This window comes from Podarcis liolepis (genome assembly GCF_965112155.1).
Source record: "Podarcis liolepis genome assembly, chromosome: 7".
Taxonomy (NCBI): domain Eukaryota; kingdom Metazoa; phylum Chordata; class Lepidosauria; order Squamata; family Lacertidae; genus Podarcis; species Podarcis liolepis.
This window is the reverse complement of record NC_139561.1, coordinates 61,951,641-61,967,942: the sequence shown is the minus strand read 5'-3', so window position 1 is coordinate 61,967,942 and position 16,302 is coordinate 61,951,641. Positions and strand designations below refer to the sequence as shown.

Below are 16,302 nucleotides of genomic sequence, written 5' to 3'. Positions count from 1 at the left end.
ACGATTTCTGTTCTCATCCTGAAGCAAAGTTCTTAACCTGAGGTAATATTTCTAGGTTAGTGGAGTCTGTAACCTGAAGCGTATGTAACCTGAAGTGTATGTAACCCGAGGTACCACTGTATTTCTTTATGTGTTTGCTTTTATTATTACATTCCTTATGTAAGCTTCCCTCCATAGATTTCCCGGTGGTGTACATGGTTTCCCCCTTCTCTATATTGTCTTCACAACATTCCTGTGAGGTTGGTTAAGCTGAAAGTTGGTTAATGGCCCAAAATCACCCAGTGAGCTTCACGGCCCAGTAGGAATTTGAACCCTGGTCTCCGAGGTCCTAGTCTGACAAGCCAACACACTAGTTTTGAACTTTTGGAAGAAGGGTCACACATAAGCGCCAATTCCCAGCACTTCCTACTGGACGGGTTTCAGAGTAGTAGAATATGAAGCAGCAGCACTCCAAGAAGTGTGCCAAAGTGGAAGCAGCCAGCCATATTTCTGAAAGCATGGGAGACTGTTCAGACACTGAAGCTGAGGACTATTATAAGAAGGTGGGCACACAGATAACTACAGTTGTACCTTGGTTTTTGAACAGATTAGTTCTCGAATGTTTTGGCTTCCGAACGCAGGAAACCCAGAGCAAACTATTTTTGGAAGCTGAATGCCCAACAGGGCTTCCGCGGCTTCCGATTGGCTGCAGGAGGTTCCTGCAGCCAATCAGAAGCCGTGCTTTGGTTTCTGAACGTTTTGGAAGTCGAACGGATTCCGCTTGAATTCCAAGGCACCAGTGGCGTAGCGTGGGTTGTCAGCACCCGGGGCAAGTAATTTGCGCCCCCTAACCCGTGGATTTGCACCCCCTAACCCGTGGATTTGCGCCCCCTAACCCTAACCCCCAGATGTTGTGCCCGGTGCGGCCGGCCCCCCCTGCACCCCCACGCTACGCCACTGCAAGGCACAACTGTATTTTGATAAGAGATACCTTTATTATGTATTGGTGTCACAAAATACAGGAAAATGCTAAACCACAAATGCAGATTCTGGGAATACTATAAAAATGTTATGTACTTCTATTTATATGTGTTCTCTCTCCATCTCTTGTACTTTCTCCCCATTTATTTCATCTATCTATCTATTTCTTTTGTACCTGTATTTATAGTTTATAGCTTTTGAAAATAAAGCTTATTTCTTAAAAAAAGAAAAAAAATGCTGTGAATAAATAAAAAGGTTTAGCTTTGGGAGTGATTGGGAGTGATGTGGGGGTGCCGTTTTTACCCCCCCCCCAAAAAAGATAGCACAAGTTGCAGTCCTTCTGGCTTCAGCCCCCACATCTCTAGCTAGCAGTTCAATCTCTGAGCAGGAGGCGGCTGCATCTCCTTGACAGTGCATCTGCCTCTTAACAGCACATGCAGGAACACTACGGCACCAAGCAGAGCACACAGTTTGCTATTTCACCTGCTGCTGCAGCCACTGACATGTTATCAACAGCTCAAGATGTAACTGAGGACAATAGTGTTTTTCTAGGATATCTTTAACCAAAACAACACGCCCTCTTTGCTTTTAAAATCAGCACAGGGCAGGCAATTGCAAAGTAAACAAACAGAGCAGGCAATGCTCAACCTCCTGTAGGCAGGATGGGGCTCAGGCAGTGGGGCCAGGAGTCTTACAAATACAGAAGCTTTCCCCTGTTTTAATATGTCTAATGGAAGTAGGGGTGAGAAATAAACAAATATAAAGCATGAGTTGCTAAAGTATCCCAAGTGTGGTGCAAAGCAACCAGTTTCTGCAGCTCAACAATTTGCCCCAAAAAGCTCAACAATGATTGTGTCCAGATTTTCACATTTCTAAATATAGCAACCCCACCATGGACAGGCTGAAAATGGATAGTCAAACCTCAGATCCCGAACGCCTCCGTTTTGGAACGTTTCAGCTCCCAAACGGCGAAAACCTGGAAGTAAATGCTCTGGTTTTCGAACATTTTTCGGAAGCTGAACATCCGACGCAGCTTCTGCTTGGTTGCAGGAAGCTTCCTGCAACCAATAGGAAGCCACATCTCGGTTGTGGAACATTTCGGAAGCCAACCGGGCTTCCGGAACGGTTTACGTTCGACAACCGAGGTTTGACTGTACTAGCAAAGCATGCAAATCACACCGGATTTGGAGTGAGCAAAGGAGGACAACCATTTGTACTCACATCAATCCCAGGTTTCCCCGGAGGGCCATCTGGACCTGGAAGGCCGGGTTCTCCCTTGGCGCCCTGTCACACAGAAACATTTGAGGAATCAAAGGTGTTCTTAGGGAGAAAAGAAAGTGAAAGCATCACAGTTGCACACTGCCACTCTGGAGGATGTTGGCTCTGTCCAACACTGCAAGCTCAGTTCCACTTGTGCAATGAAACTCCCTCTTCCCTCTCCACATGCCCCCCAGATGTGCTCTGGAGGGTCCCCCAACCCCCTGGAGCAGATTGCTGGGTTGTTGTTTTTTAGTGCAAAGTAATTTGATTTCCCACACGATCACAACCACAGCTTTACAGTGATAAGGTCTGATACTACTTACAAACTGCATATTAAAATGAAGGCCGTCTTTGCTTTCCAACAGTTACGAAACAGGTCTTAAGCCTCCCACAACAGTAGCTTCTCATAAGCATCATATTTGGGGCTCTGCATTCTAGACCTAATTCTGACAACTCAAAGCTGGGAGACAGGTACTGTATGTAACCTGAAAGTGGTTGCAGCTTTTTATTAATACTAATGTTCACACTATAAACAAATTATAAGCCCAAGTAACCTCTGCTGACATTGCTTGCTTAGATACTCACAGGGCTCCCTGCTGCTCCTGGTGGGCCTTTATCGCCCTAGAGGAAAAAGGGGGGGGGGGAATGGTTAATAGCATGTTCCTCTTGACTTCTTCAAATGATCGCTGTCAAAGCAACTGGAAATGCAAAGTCACCAATGCGCAGTTCTGGGGGGATATAATGAGCATATCTGCTCCCTGGTCCTGAAAGATATGCACAGGCTGCCTCCTTGGAACCAATTCCAGGTGTTAGTTTTGATGTGTAAAGACCCAACAGCCTTAGGACCTGGTTACTTGAAAGAACATCTCTCCCCATATTGTCCTGTCTGGGCTCTGAGATTCAGCAGGGATTGCACTCTCAGCAATGCCAGCATCAACTGATCAGTGACCGCCCCACAAAGCCTTCTCAACAATGGCACCCCCAGCTGCAGCACATCCTCCTTCCATCAATTTGGCTGGCATCAGCTGAAGACAGTCCTCTTTCTGCAGGCCTTTGAAATACGGTTGTTTTGCCTGGCACACCCAGGTAGAAGGTGGAAGGCTTGACACCCCAGGTGGGTGAGAGCAGTTTGAAAGAAACCTTTTTATTAAGAAGACTGTGTATGAGGCTTGCAAGCATCAGCCCGGCAGGAGCCAGCTGCAGATTACTACACAGACTCTCAAGAGGGAGGGTGTCTGAGGTTTCTATCTTAATTACTAAGCAGTGATATATTTGCTCATTTGTTAGACTTTCAGTTTTTAATTTAATGGCATGCTCTCAGAGACTGTGGTTATGGCTTAATTTGTCAGGCTCAGTGGCATCACTGGAGGCTGCCCCCTGTGACATCACTGTCCCATGACATCACTGGAGATGACCCCAGGTCTCAGATTTGGAGCCTTAAATCTGGGATGCTCCTGACCTGGCAAACTTACTCTGAACTGGCCTTCTGAACATGTAATATAATGCAGATGGATGTGCTGGTACACCGTAATTCAGGGGTCAGCAAAGATTTTGTGGCTTGGGCTGGTTCACGGTCCCACAGATGCCGCAGTCGGCCAGAGTGCACACGCACACATGCACAAACACTATTTCCAGCGCTCCTTCTGGCGCGGTGGAGGTGTGCGCAGCTTCCCATTGGCTGCAGAAGCTTCCTGCAGCCAATGGGAAAGCCGGCTAGTGTCACGGAAGGCGATCCCCGCTCTGCTCCATGCCAGTTTAGCCAACCGAGTGGGTGACAGGGGTCCATGGGACGGTTAAATGACCCTCATGGGCCACTTGTGGACCAATGCCTTAGGCTGCCGACCCCTGCCTTAATTGAATTTGAAATTTACAGTTGTATTTTAAACAACATTTTTTAAAAATGCATTTTATATTGTTGTAACCTGCTCTGAGATTTGCATTTGAAGTGAAGTGGGGGATAAATCTCATAAATAAAACGAAAGTTTTCAGGTTTTCTTTTCTTTCCTTCCATCCTTCCTTTCTTTCTTTTTCTTAGTAATACAAAATATATGTCTCACCCATTACAGAGTGGCATGGGTCCACTATAAAAAAGACACATCAACAGGAGGAAAGGTTTAAAAACAGCAATTATTTGTAATGCTGTCAGTAGGGGCCAGACCTGCTCCTGGATATTAACAGTAAGTCACAAAATCATACCAAGTGAAAATAAACTTATCACTGGAGAGACATGGAGGGAAGTAGATACAGTGGTACCTCAGGTTACAAACACCTCAGGTTACAAACACCTCAGGTTACAGACTCTGCTAACCCGGAAGCAGTACCTTGTTTGGGGACTACAACTCCCATCATCCCTAGCTAACAGGACCAGTGTTCAGGGATGATGGGAACTGTAGTCTCAAAACATCTGGAGGGCCGAGTTTGCCTCTGCCTGGTGTGGGGTATTGCATTATTAGAAAAATTGGCACACAAACTGAGAGTATGTAGAGGCCAATGCAAAAGTGTTACGTTTTGTTTTGTTTTAAAATAAAGTGTCTAGTCCATATGATTGCTGGGGAAACATGCCACACTGCTTGCTGTGGGCTTCGGGGCCTGGTGCATCTCAGAAGCCAGAATGGTTATGAGTTATGGTCACCTGTACAGACTCTAAAATTAAGAGATGGAAATTAGAGATGGGTCCATGAGAAGGGAAGAACCACAAACAGCCACCATGGTAGGTAGTCAAAAATTGCATCCAAGGCACTAAGACTCCAGAACTGCGTACTGGAAGTCCTCTCACGCCCTGGGCAACTGCAATTTCACCCCCTCCAAGCTTTTTGTCTGCAGCCATAAGGACTAGAAACTTACACTTGGAAATCAAAGGTGCCTGTATTACCAAAGGGCAATCCAAATATCCTGTTCTGAGTTTGCACTGCAATCCCAGAATCACATAAGTGTGCTAAGAGTTACAAGCAAGGGGGTGGAAGACTTGGATTAGGCCCCACCCCATAGGATCATGGCATCATAGAACAGATTCCCCTCCACATCATCATCATCCGCCCCAGTTTACATTTTTCCATCCCTTCTATCCCACCACATCCATCTCCCCTCAGCCAACTCCTTTAGGCAGCTTCGAAATAATAACAGGAGCCCAACCCCCCCCCTCCCCAGGAAAAGGCAATGCTGATACATAAAGCCAATGAATGAACATTCCCACTCTAGCCATAGCTCTCCCCAGCATTCCAGGGAATGTTTTTTTAAAGATAAGCCCACATATGGTGATAGGGTGTTACTGCGGGAAGAGAATACAGTGGTACCTCGGGTTAAGAACTTAATTCGTTCTGGAGGTCCGTTCTTAACCTGAAACTGTTCTTAACCTGAGGTACCACTTAATCTAATGGGGCCTCCCGCTGCCGTCGCGCCGTGATTTCTGTTCTCATCCTGAACAAAGTTCTTATCCCGAGGTACTATTTCTCGGTTAGCAGAGTCTGTAACCTGAAGCGTCTGTAACCCGAGGTACCACTATACCACTTAGAGATGAATCAGATTCTGGTCTGTACTGTAAATCAGATTTGAGAAAGCAAAGCCCACTGGCTCCCTCTAGCCTTTCTGGATGGGCACTGCACCTGGGATCCTGTATACAATGCCTTCTTTTGTACCCAAACCATCTCTCTCTCTCCCCACCCCCCCAACACACACACACACACACACCATCCCTTCTGCTGCTCAGGTTCCTGTGCAGTGTGCTTACATCAATGCCGTCAGCGCCTGGCACTCCTGGCGGACCCGGGGGCCCTCGTGGGCCAGGTTCTCCTGGAGGACCTTGCTAAGGAGAGAAATCAAACAAGAAGCAAAGTTATTTTGGTGGAGAAAAAGGTCACCGAAAACCAAGAACCAACTAAGCTGGACGAGCTTGTCCCACAACCACATCACAACCCCAGAGAAGCCAAAGATTGAAAGCCTCAACCTCTTCCCTGGAGAGCTGGGTTGCAAAACAGAGGTGTGGATAGGAGTGTGCCTGAAGCCTTGGGAAGGGCAGACAGATTTCCAGCCCCCCCCCCCAATGCCTGAGCAAAAAACAAAAAAAAATCAGTTGAAAATAGGTGAAGCCAACCATTGAGAAGCAGGGTGACAATAAGGGGTATGGTACAGATCATGATAGATCTGGGAGATTTGAGGTTAAAATCCTCAAGCAGGCAGGCAAATCACCGAGCAACCTTAGACTAAGCACCATCTATTGGTCTGAACTACTTTGCAGGGTTGTTGTAATGGCAAGATGCAAAAGGACAACAACAGACAGACAAAATTTTGTTTGGAAAAAGAAAAAGGTTTGGCTGGAGCTTTGAAGCCCTTTTGATCAACCAGGTAAAGGCAAATAGATCTTGTTTCCTCCTCCTTTTCCTCTCAGATCTCAGGGTGTTCTAGAATTGGACACAGGATCTTAAGACAGCATGGAATTTGGCCTCAATGAAATTTCCCCTCAATATGAATCACTGGCTTCAGCTGCTTACTTGTCCAACACATACAGCTTCATAAATTGGACTGTGGCAATGCCCTCAGGCATCCAAAATTTGGACTGACATTTTTTAAGTAATATCAACAAATTTTAAATGCTCTGTTCAAGTTTCTCTGCAACTTGGCCTTTTGAATTTGTGGGAAGATCAGACAGCAACTCTCCAATCTAAGGAACTTCTTAGGAGGATGCTGGCGGCAGCGAGAACATCTTTGGCCCCAAAACGGAAGACATTACAGGACTTAAGCCTCTCATTGTGGTAAAAGAATATGTGAACCCTGGCTACTGCAGATAAAATAACTCACAAATCACATGTTTCTAAGGGTAAGGAAGAACCAGAACATTTCTATGCCATTTGGTGGCACTGCATTCCTTGTGTGTCAAATCCTCTCCCCCACCACCAAATTGCAAAATTTGGCTTTCGTGATGTGTTCTGCTGCTTTCATTTTTCTCCATTATCTGCTCTCCACATACCCAAAGGCAACTTTGGTGTGCTTTAAATTACAGGCTCTGTGCGATTTTAAAACTAGCTTGAACAAACATGCAGAAGTTGCGCAGAACTCTGATTGAATTTGGTACCTCAAATTCCTTTAAAATTCTAAAAACAATTTAGGGTGCTTCCAGAGTATTCATCCCGATTTGTTCGTGGGTAGGTTAGATGACATTGCATCAAGTGTTATCCCACATTTTCTAGTCCATTTCCCCCTCACATTCTTTTATTGCAAAACACCCAATTTTCGGGCGAAGCAGGTTTGTTGCACCAGAGGGCCAAATCGCCTTTAAATGCACAACCTGAATTTGCCGGCATATGAATGAATCACATTCTAACGTGTTCAGTACATAATTTCTCTGAATAGATGGCTGCATACCTGAATACAGACAGTAATAAGTCAGCCCGAGATTACTACTCTGTGTAAAACAAGGAGCTACTATGAAAGCACAGGTCCTTTGGTATATATTTATAGCTGTCGGGGGTTGGCCTGTGTTTTCCCCCAATGATGGCATGCTATAAATAATAGCAAGTAATAATAATAAGTAAGTAAGGCTGATTGAGTTTCAGTATGTGAAGTGCTTTCAACAATAAATGCTAAGGGAATGATAAACGTAAGCACTTTGCAGTTCCATTGATTTCAGTGGGGTTAAGCATATGCATAATAAATACATTCCATTGAAATCAATGAGATTTCAAAGTGCTTACATTTTGCTAGATCAACCAGTATTCTTATTTAAGGGTTTGGATGGTAGATGATTAGACTGACATTGTTTGGAATAAAACAAAGCATTCCTGTCTGAAGTTTTACTAGGTGGTTTGGTTAGTAAGGATCATCTTAAACGTCTCTATGTATGATTACAGCCAGTGCTTTTTTTCTTTAAAATTGTTTAGGGTCATTTTGACTCAAGAAAATCACCATTTTACAGTTCAAATCAGGGAAAATAAATACAGTAAATGGACAAGAGTACAAAGATTCACAAAATGTTTAGGGATATGCATCCCCCCAGAAAAAAGCACTGAATACAGCAAATTGAGTCCAGGCCCCTGTGAACCTTGGAACTACATAAAACAAAGCAGTCCAGTCACATGCTAAAGCAATCTGAGGCTTCTGGCTTTATTTCCCCCACTTCTCTTTACTTTAAAATGTGACATTGTAGCGTCTGGACTGATGCAAATAATATATGTACATGTTCCTAAATAAGGCATTGAACTTATAAAATACCAGCTTTGCAGTCACTGGGGATGGAAGCTTCCTGAAGGCATTCGCTGAATGAATAGCCCCCTTTGTCCCTCAAAAAGGGTGGCAAAAGTTTCTCTGTGTTAAGGTCCTGTGTTCTTTTCCAAACCAAAAAGAAGTTGTAGAAAGGACTGCATGTATCTCTGACTGCATGTCACTGTCCCTAAGGTGAGACCCAATATTCAGCAAATCAAGGGCTTTCCAACCACCACCACCAAATAACTCAAAGCATTATCTTCTGCTTCAAAAACTGTTTTTCTTTTTCTTTTCAGAATTGACCAAGGACTTGGATTTTTATTTTAAAACATCCCATTGCCATCATCAGATGACCAGCCAAATTTCTTCAACTCCTTTAGTTTGCAGTCTGCAGAGAGTACCGGTTGCTGGACATATCCTGTTCATCACGATCAGGATAATAATAACACATCTTTTGCCCCAAAAGACAGATCCACATAAGTACTTTTTAATTTGGTTCCCAAAGGCAAGATGTTTTTCCGCAGCTGTCCAGGGCCCTACAAAAGGCAACATTTCCTGCCATAATACTTACTATACCACCCTACTGAATATAATGGTATAATGCAAGATCCCTTTTAGACATCTGAAATCACTTTTGTTTTGCTTCTTACAACATTGTTTCCACAAATCTCTTCCACAGATCTCTTTCCTGTTCACTTCCAGGGAGTAAAATTCCCCAGGAGTCTCCGTGCAGAAACACAGGGAGACCCCTGAAAACAACAAAAAACAGTTTTGCCAGGAATAAAAGGAAAGCACTTCTCTCCTCCCCTGACCCAGCCAAAGAAAAAGAAAAAATAGTATGTTTTATAACCCCAACAATCAAGCTGTGCCAGTTCCCCTCATTATTTTAAGCTTGCAAGAAAAGATAGTGTATTAAAACTAATTATTCAGACATTGTCCTCCAGCACTGGATCCCAAACTGCAAACAAGTTTTGTTGTTTTCAAGGCCCCCACCCCCCACCCCATCTGGATCACACCTAGACGTTTTCCAGTAGAATCATAGGTAAAAAGGAAACTTACGAATTGTGTCACGGAGAAAGAGATGGTTTGGAGGAGAAGGCAGAATTTGAGGCTGCCCAAAAAACTAGCCATATCGAGGTCTTCAGGCTAGCTGGATGAAAAGTGGGGGCCCGCCAGCCCCTGAATGACTAAATCTTTAGATCCAACAGGAGCAGAGAGAAAGGCAGAAGGGAGGAGATGGTGGGTCATTAATATGTAGTATTTTGCTGAAAGGGGAGTTAATGACCTGACTGGGAACTCCCCTCCCAGCCCACTGACATATGAGACGAGAGGAGCTGGCCTCAAAGATGGAATTCATGGGCCAGGTGAAGGGAAATTACTGTAGGCACCCTGCCCTTTTGTCTCCTCTTGGACTGTGGGAAAGTATAAAACATTCATTATTCAGCCCTGTTTAAGGGAAGTTTTTAATGACTGGTGTTTTAATGTATTTTTAATCTTTTGTTGGAAGCTGTGAAGAGTGGCTGGGGATAGAGCTAGATGGGCAGGGTATATTATTATTATTATTATTATTATTATTATTATTATTATTATTATTATTATTATTATATTTTCCTTAGCAGAGAGGTGGGAAACCTGTGGCCTTCCAGGAATTGTTTGACTAAGACACTGAGGGCTTTTTTTAGGGAAGCCCTGTTTAGGAAAGTTTTTTATGACCGATGTTTTAATGTATTTTTAATCTTTTGTTGGAAGCCGCCCAGAGTGGCTGGGGAAACCCAGCCAGATGGGCGGGGTAGAAATAAATAACTATTATTATTGTTTTTTAAATGAATTTTCACTGGTGATGAGGGGGGTGAACTCAAAATGGCAATTTAAAATCATGCAAAGGGGTATTTTTAATCTTTATTTAAATAAACAAGTACCACAAGGCATTCATTTAAATTAAATTAAATTGTAAATTACTGTGATTTAAATAAACTGCGCATTTAAAACTCCACAACTCCAAAATATTTTATTTTATTTTATTACAAAATCCTGCTGAACATAAACCTATGGAACAGGCCTTCGTCATCTCCCGCCTCTGGTTGAAAGAAAGTAAAGTACAGCGGACTAGGCTGTACCAATCCCATTCAGAGCTATGTTTAGCTATTCATTAACTGCTTGTGTTGTTATACCTCTTCGCAGGTTGCCTGCTACAAGGTTATGCAGGGACACAATTATTTCTGTTTGCACTGAGTGTGGTGAGGGAGCTGCAATTCCAAAAGGTTTTGCACCGTGCCAGAAGATGTGGGCAGCAGCTGGTGAAGACATGCAGACATTGAACAGCCTATATCACTCCCTTGTGGGATGTGGGACACTGCAGAAATTATTTGCCACTTGTCAGGTGCTTCCTTCCTTAGGGCTCATCCCCACTTCTGCTTGTCCCATGCTTTCGATGTTTCTCATTTGCCCTGCTGCTTTCCTAGGAAAACCTGCTGTTTACTGCTCAATCCAAACAAATGTCAATTGCGTTTTCTGTAGACTGAAGGTTGTTCTGATTCAGCAATAAACGGGATTTTCCTGGGGAAAGTGGTGGGGCAAATGAAAGCTCACTAACCCATGCCTAGAAAACATGGAACAAGCAGAAGTGTGGGTGAACCCTCGGAGGGGGGATTCCCCTTCCCCAGCTTATTCACTCCTATATCTTCTTTTTCTCTAGAAGGTGAAGGCGATATTATAGGAACTGGACTAGGACTTGGGAGACCAGGATTAAATTTACCACAAAACTAATGGTGAGACCTTGGGCCAATCACTCTCTCAGCTTAAACCAGAGTTGCTGTGGGGAAATGGAAGACCGTGAGTGCCACATGAACTCCTTGGAGGAAACCAATAGTGGCAGGGTTTTTTAATGTAATAGAGAAGATCTCCATCTTGTCTGCCCTTGTCCCTGAAGTGGAGCAAGGCTTGAAATACAACAAAAACGAAGCAAGCTTGGTGTTGAAGCCATAAATCCTGCCTGAGTGTCCGTCTTAAGATGGACAATGGGAACTGCTAGGTTCATATTTTTATTGTTGCAAACTGCCTTGATATTTTTGTTTATGCTAGAGGTATATAAATATTTTTAATAAACAAATAACTAAATAATATGATGAGAATGCAAACCTGTACAATTATTTTGGAAAATGGTGTTTGAAAGTTTCTGCTATTGTGCGAGAGGTGATACTGCCTGGTCTGAGGCTAGCTTTAGAATGTAGTTCTTATGGAGAAAACTGAAAGACAGCATTTCAGAACACCAAGACCAAAGATGATTTTGAAACTGTGTGGTAGCTGTTTATTCAAAACACTGGAAAGGTCAATATACCGTATTTTTGCTCTATAAGACTCACTTTTTCCCTCCTAAAAAGTAAGGGGAAATGTGTGTGCGTCTTATGCAGCGAATGCAGGCGGCGCAACTATCCCAGAAGCCAGAACAGCAAGAGGGAACGCTGCTTTCACTGTGCAGCGATCCCTCTTGTTGTTCTGGCTTCTGAAATTCAGGGGGGGGGGGGAATCTTGTTTTCATCCTCCAAAAACTAGGTGCGTCTTATGGTCTGGTGCGTCTTATAGAGCGAAAAATGTGGTACCCTCAGCACCCATGGCTCACTCTGGGTCAATCTGTTAAGATGGAGAGTTAAAGACACTTAACTGATATAATCAACTCTGTGACAGCTGGGGCTAATGGGAGTTGTAGTCCAAAACATCTGGAGAAACCTAAGTTGGGGAAGGCAGGTCTAAAGCGTATCCTGCATTGCTATACACATTCAACAGTCTTCCCTACTACCAACCACTTGTGACACTGCCTCTGTGTTACTCACTTTTCCTATAGTGTCATTTCTTAATTAATCCAATTAGCACCTCAAATTGAGACTTCTGGGATCTGAAAGCTCAGTGCACACACACACAAAAACATTGTGTAGGTTTTTAGTCTTGGAGGGCAGCAGTATTACAGTTTGGAGTATAAAAAGCTAAGGATGAGGAAGAAATTCAATTCTGTTTGCACTTGGAGGTGCATATACCTAATTTGCACTTCCTAAAACAATATGCGCTTTGAAATTCCCACTTCGCCAACTTTTGCAGTGAAGTTTTCCAACCAAATAACGTGTGCAGAAATGTTCGTATGCCATCTGCAGTGTGCAGTCTGCAACATCTGCAGTATGCAGCCTACACTGACAGGCAGCAGCTCTCCAGAGCTTCAGCAGGGCTCCCTCCCAGCCCTGACTGGAGATGCTAGGAATTGAGCTTTGGGCATCTGACAGGCAAAGCAGCTCCCTTCCTCCGAAATTCCCCTCCCCTCCATGGATCAACACAGCAACTTCCACTTCTCCTGAAACAAAAACCACTTTCCTCTTCCCCCGCCCCCAACCCATTTATCCCCCCTCCCCGCCGCCCTCATTCATTCACTCTCCCGTTCATTCATTCTTGCCTCACCCTTTCCCCCACCGACTTCGCTCCGCCCCTCCGATTTGATTGGCTCTCCGTTCGACGCACGCGCCTCTGCAATCCGCTCGTCGAATAAACCAAGGTTGACGGGTTTAAAGTATATACAGTATATACAAAAAAAACCCTCAGAAAAGCCGGTGGGCGGGGCTTATATCACAGCCCCGCCCACATCTCCCGGAAGCGTCTAGCGGCGCTATGTGTGTGCGTGTGCGCGCGCGCTGCGCTGCCAGGAGGCGGCGCCGTCAGTCGCTGCCTGGAGACGCGCGCGCGCGCACGTCTTTTTCCTCTTCCCCCCTTCCTTCCTCTTTTCTCTTTCTTTCTTCCTCCCTTCCCTTCCCTTCCCTGCCCGCCTCTCTCCGTACCTTGACAACGTCCTCCTTCGCCACCACCACACCGGGGGCTGGGGGTCTTTCGGGCTCCCCCTGCTTCCCCTTGAGGGGCCAGAAGGGCATTGTGTGGGAGGGGAGAGCTGCGGCTGAGGGGCTTTTTGTATTATTATTGGGGTTTTTTGGGGGGTGACCTTTGCTGGAGTTTTAGGCGCGGTTTTAAAGTGGCCACAGGCACCGCCCGTCCCCTCCCCCCCCCGAAGGTGGCGGTGGGAGGCTCCGGAGTCCCTCAGGAAAACCCCCTCTTGAGTCGCCCAGGGTCGAAGGTACACCTGAGTGCCGGCACTGCATGTATATCTGAGGAAAGAGAGGTATTTATTTGCCAGGTGCTTGGCAGGTCCTGTAGGGCCCCTTCTGTCGTGTCTGCCGGTGAAGGGGGAAGAAGAGGTGTGCTTGGGACATGCTCCTTATCTACTTTCAGGGGTGACCCTTCCCTGGTCTAGGTTTGCGGAGGTAGCAAGGGCATTCAGACGTCCGGGGTGCTAGGTGCCTTTGGGGAGGCTGAGTTTTGGAGCCTTGGTTTCCAGAGAACTTGCCAGGGTAGGGAAACCTTGGGGACTGTCAATTGAGGTGGTGGTGGTTGGGGGAAGGAGGAACTGGCAGCTTCAGCTTATTTAGTTCTGGTGCTGGGTTTTGCTTCTTATGTGGAAAGGGGGGAGCCTGACCTGGCCCCTGCTTTTGGTTCGGGAAGTGCTAGAGGGATTCTGTGTCCAGAGGGAGGCCGCAGAGAGGCTTTATTACGGAGCGTAATCCTTTGTAGCATGTTAGCGTGCTTCTGGGATATTATTTCAATGGGAAGGTCTGTGGAGGGGTTAAAAACTCTGTGACAGTCAGTTGGGGAGGAGTGCTCGGCTCAGCACTGCAGAAGGCCTTTTTGGCAAAGAGCAAGAGGGGAAGTTGCATTGTTGGGAGCTGAGAGGCCGTTTTCTCTCTAGACCAAGATCTTGATTATGTAGAAGAGTGTGAGCTGCATTTTAGGGTGGGGTGCACTTTATCAGAGGTGTGGAGTGAAGGAGCCTGGAAAGGCCTGCTTTAGAGAGCTAAAGGAAGGAAAGGACATCTCTCCCTTTTTATTTTTTTATATTTTTTTGCACTCCTGCGCAGCCATCTCTTATCTGCAATGACAGGCAAATCGGTCCGGGATGTGGATAGATATCAGGCTGTCCTTGCCAATCTGCTGTTGGAAGAGGAGAACAAATACTGTGCAGACTGTCAGGCCAAAGGTAACATGCGGTGAACGTATTGTGGGGTTGGGGAAAACTCTGAGCTTAGCCTTACCGTAGGGAACTGTGTGGCAACGAGTAGGTGGGATAAGATTGTGCCACTGTTGGTGGATGATGATTATATCTTCATTGGTGTGTGCCAGAGCGTGTTAATATGCATATGTACATAATATGCATACATAATATACAAATACATGTAAGGTTTTTTTAATTAAAAAAAATACTAAAAGCATTATAAAAATGTAAGCAGCAAATGCTGTGATTTTCAGGTCATCTTCATTAATACTGTGTGGTATCAGGATGAGACTTCCTCTTAGGCAGAAGCATGTACTGCAGGTTTCTTTGTCAGAAATTCTAGCTCCTTGGGTGTATGCGCTCGTGCCCTGCCTCTTGAGTTGGATGAGGGAGGAAAAGCAAACAGGTGGTGAAAATCATCCCTGCTGCTGGAAAAATCAAGTGGCGGTATGAAAGGAAGGTTGCTGGCAGGCTGGCTGGCATTTTTGTAATGGGGGGGGAGGGAACCCACGCCTAATGCAGGGGGTACTGCATGCAGTTGGTTACATAATGGCATCAACTGGGCAAATTGACAGCACAGACTGTATTATAAATTCTGTATCTAAAGAAGGTACATTGGGGATGAATTCTTTCTGGAGGCTGTTAAGGCCAGATCACATGGGAAGGCCGCATCAGAAAAGAGAAGGGAAGGATGATTCACAAAAAATACAGATTTGGGAAATGTATATGTGAGCCATGGGCAGCATCTGTCTACTGGAGTCTAGCATTATGTACTCCCAGGCTCCTGTTAACATTCCTGTGTCTCAGCTTCCTGTTAAATGCCTTAACTTTTTAGCTCTTTGGGTTGTAAGGAAGTTTGAAAAAAACTTAGTGTCTGGAAGGGTCGCAAACAAACATGTTGGTAAGGCAGCTCAATATTTATTCCGAATGCCTCTGATTACTAAGATCTATTCAGAGTTCTCAGGAAGGCTGACTCATGATATCCTCAAAAACTGATTTTGGAAAACTCTTTGGAAGGGGATTGCCATATCTGGAATGGAGAAGATGATGCTTCCTCCCCCAATCAAGCTAGCTAGAAAAATGGAGCATGTTTGGCTTCTTTCATATATCTTTGCCCCCTTACTTCCGTTGCCCAGTGCTGTTTGCTCTGCAGTAACCATTCTGAAAACACTCTGCTTGTGTTCCTGGAAGCAGGACCCAGTGGCCTTCTGGTTGCTTTCATGATGCAAGGCTCCAAAGCTTATAGTTAAGAACAGTAATATAGATTACAATTGAGAATCCAGTATAAACTAAACATGTTCCAACAAACTCTGCTCTGGGGTCTAGTGGCACTTTGCAAAGTACAATGCAAAATTGGGAAAAGATTAGCTGCAGTCCAGATTGCCCAACTCTAAGCAAAGAATGTTTTGGCTCAGTTGGTTCGGTCCCATCTGTGCTTTAAGCAGAAGGATTCCTGTATTTTGGAAGTCAAGTGGATTTCTTGGTGGATGTTGATGGCTTGAAGCTTGAGTTACCAGTGATTTTGGTCATCCTGCCCCAACCTGGTGCTCTTCAGATGTTTTAGATTATGAATTCTCATGGGGGTTCATAGTCTTGGAGGGCACCAGGCTGGGGAAGGCTGATTTAGGTTTTGCCCTTTTCACTCTTTGTGCTGCACCAAACTTCGGAGCTTCTAGGCTGGGCTACAAAGAACATGTGAAGAATGCCCATGTGTTTGCAAACAGAATTGGGTCATTAAATTGATTGGAAGCTCAAGGCTGGTGGCAGGGGTAATACCCCTTCACAAAACACATCCTAAAAATATGGAA

The 16,302-nt window shown here is 45.0% G+C and overlaps 2 protein-coding genes across 4 annotated transcripts in view; one reads left to right on the top strand and one right to left on the bottom strand.

The window, feature by feature from the left end:
* Positions 1-9,686, bottom strand: part of COL9A2 (collagen type IX alpha 2 chain) — a 48,624-nt gene extending 38,938 nt beyond the window's left edge. The window contains exons 1-4 of the mRNA XM_083511605.1: positions 9,475-9,686; positions 5,948-6,022; positions 2,806-2,841; positions 2,182-2,244 (exon numbers count right to left, since the gene is read on the bottom strand). Of these exons, the coding sequence (XP_083367731.1) occupies positions 2,182-2,244; positions 2,806-2,841; positions 5,948-6,022; positions 9,475-9,546 (246 nt within the window). The 5' untranslated portion in view covers positions 9,547-9,686. The remainder of the gene's footprint in view (positions 1-2,181; positions 2,245-2,805; positions 2,842-5,947; positions 6,023-9,474) is intronic.
* A 3,388-nt stretch (positions 9,687-13,074) lies between these two features.
* SMAP2 (small ArfGAP2) overlaps positions 13,075-16,302 on the top strand; it is a 31,019-nt gene continuing 27,791 nt past the window's right edge. The window contains exons 1-2 of one of the 3 annotated variants that reach the window (XM_083511642.1): positions 13,075-13,567; positions 14,361-14,479. In XM_083511642.1, the coding sequence (XP_083367768.1) occupies positions 14,377-14,479 (103 nt within the window). In that variant the 5' untranslated portion in view covers positions 13,075-13,567; positions 14,361-14,376. Of the gene's footprint in view, positions 14,480-16,302 lie in introns of all 3 variants that reach the window. The other 2 variants (XM_083511644.1, XM_083511643.1) reach the window with 2 other exon arrangements.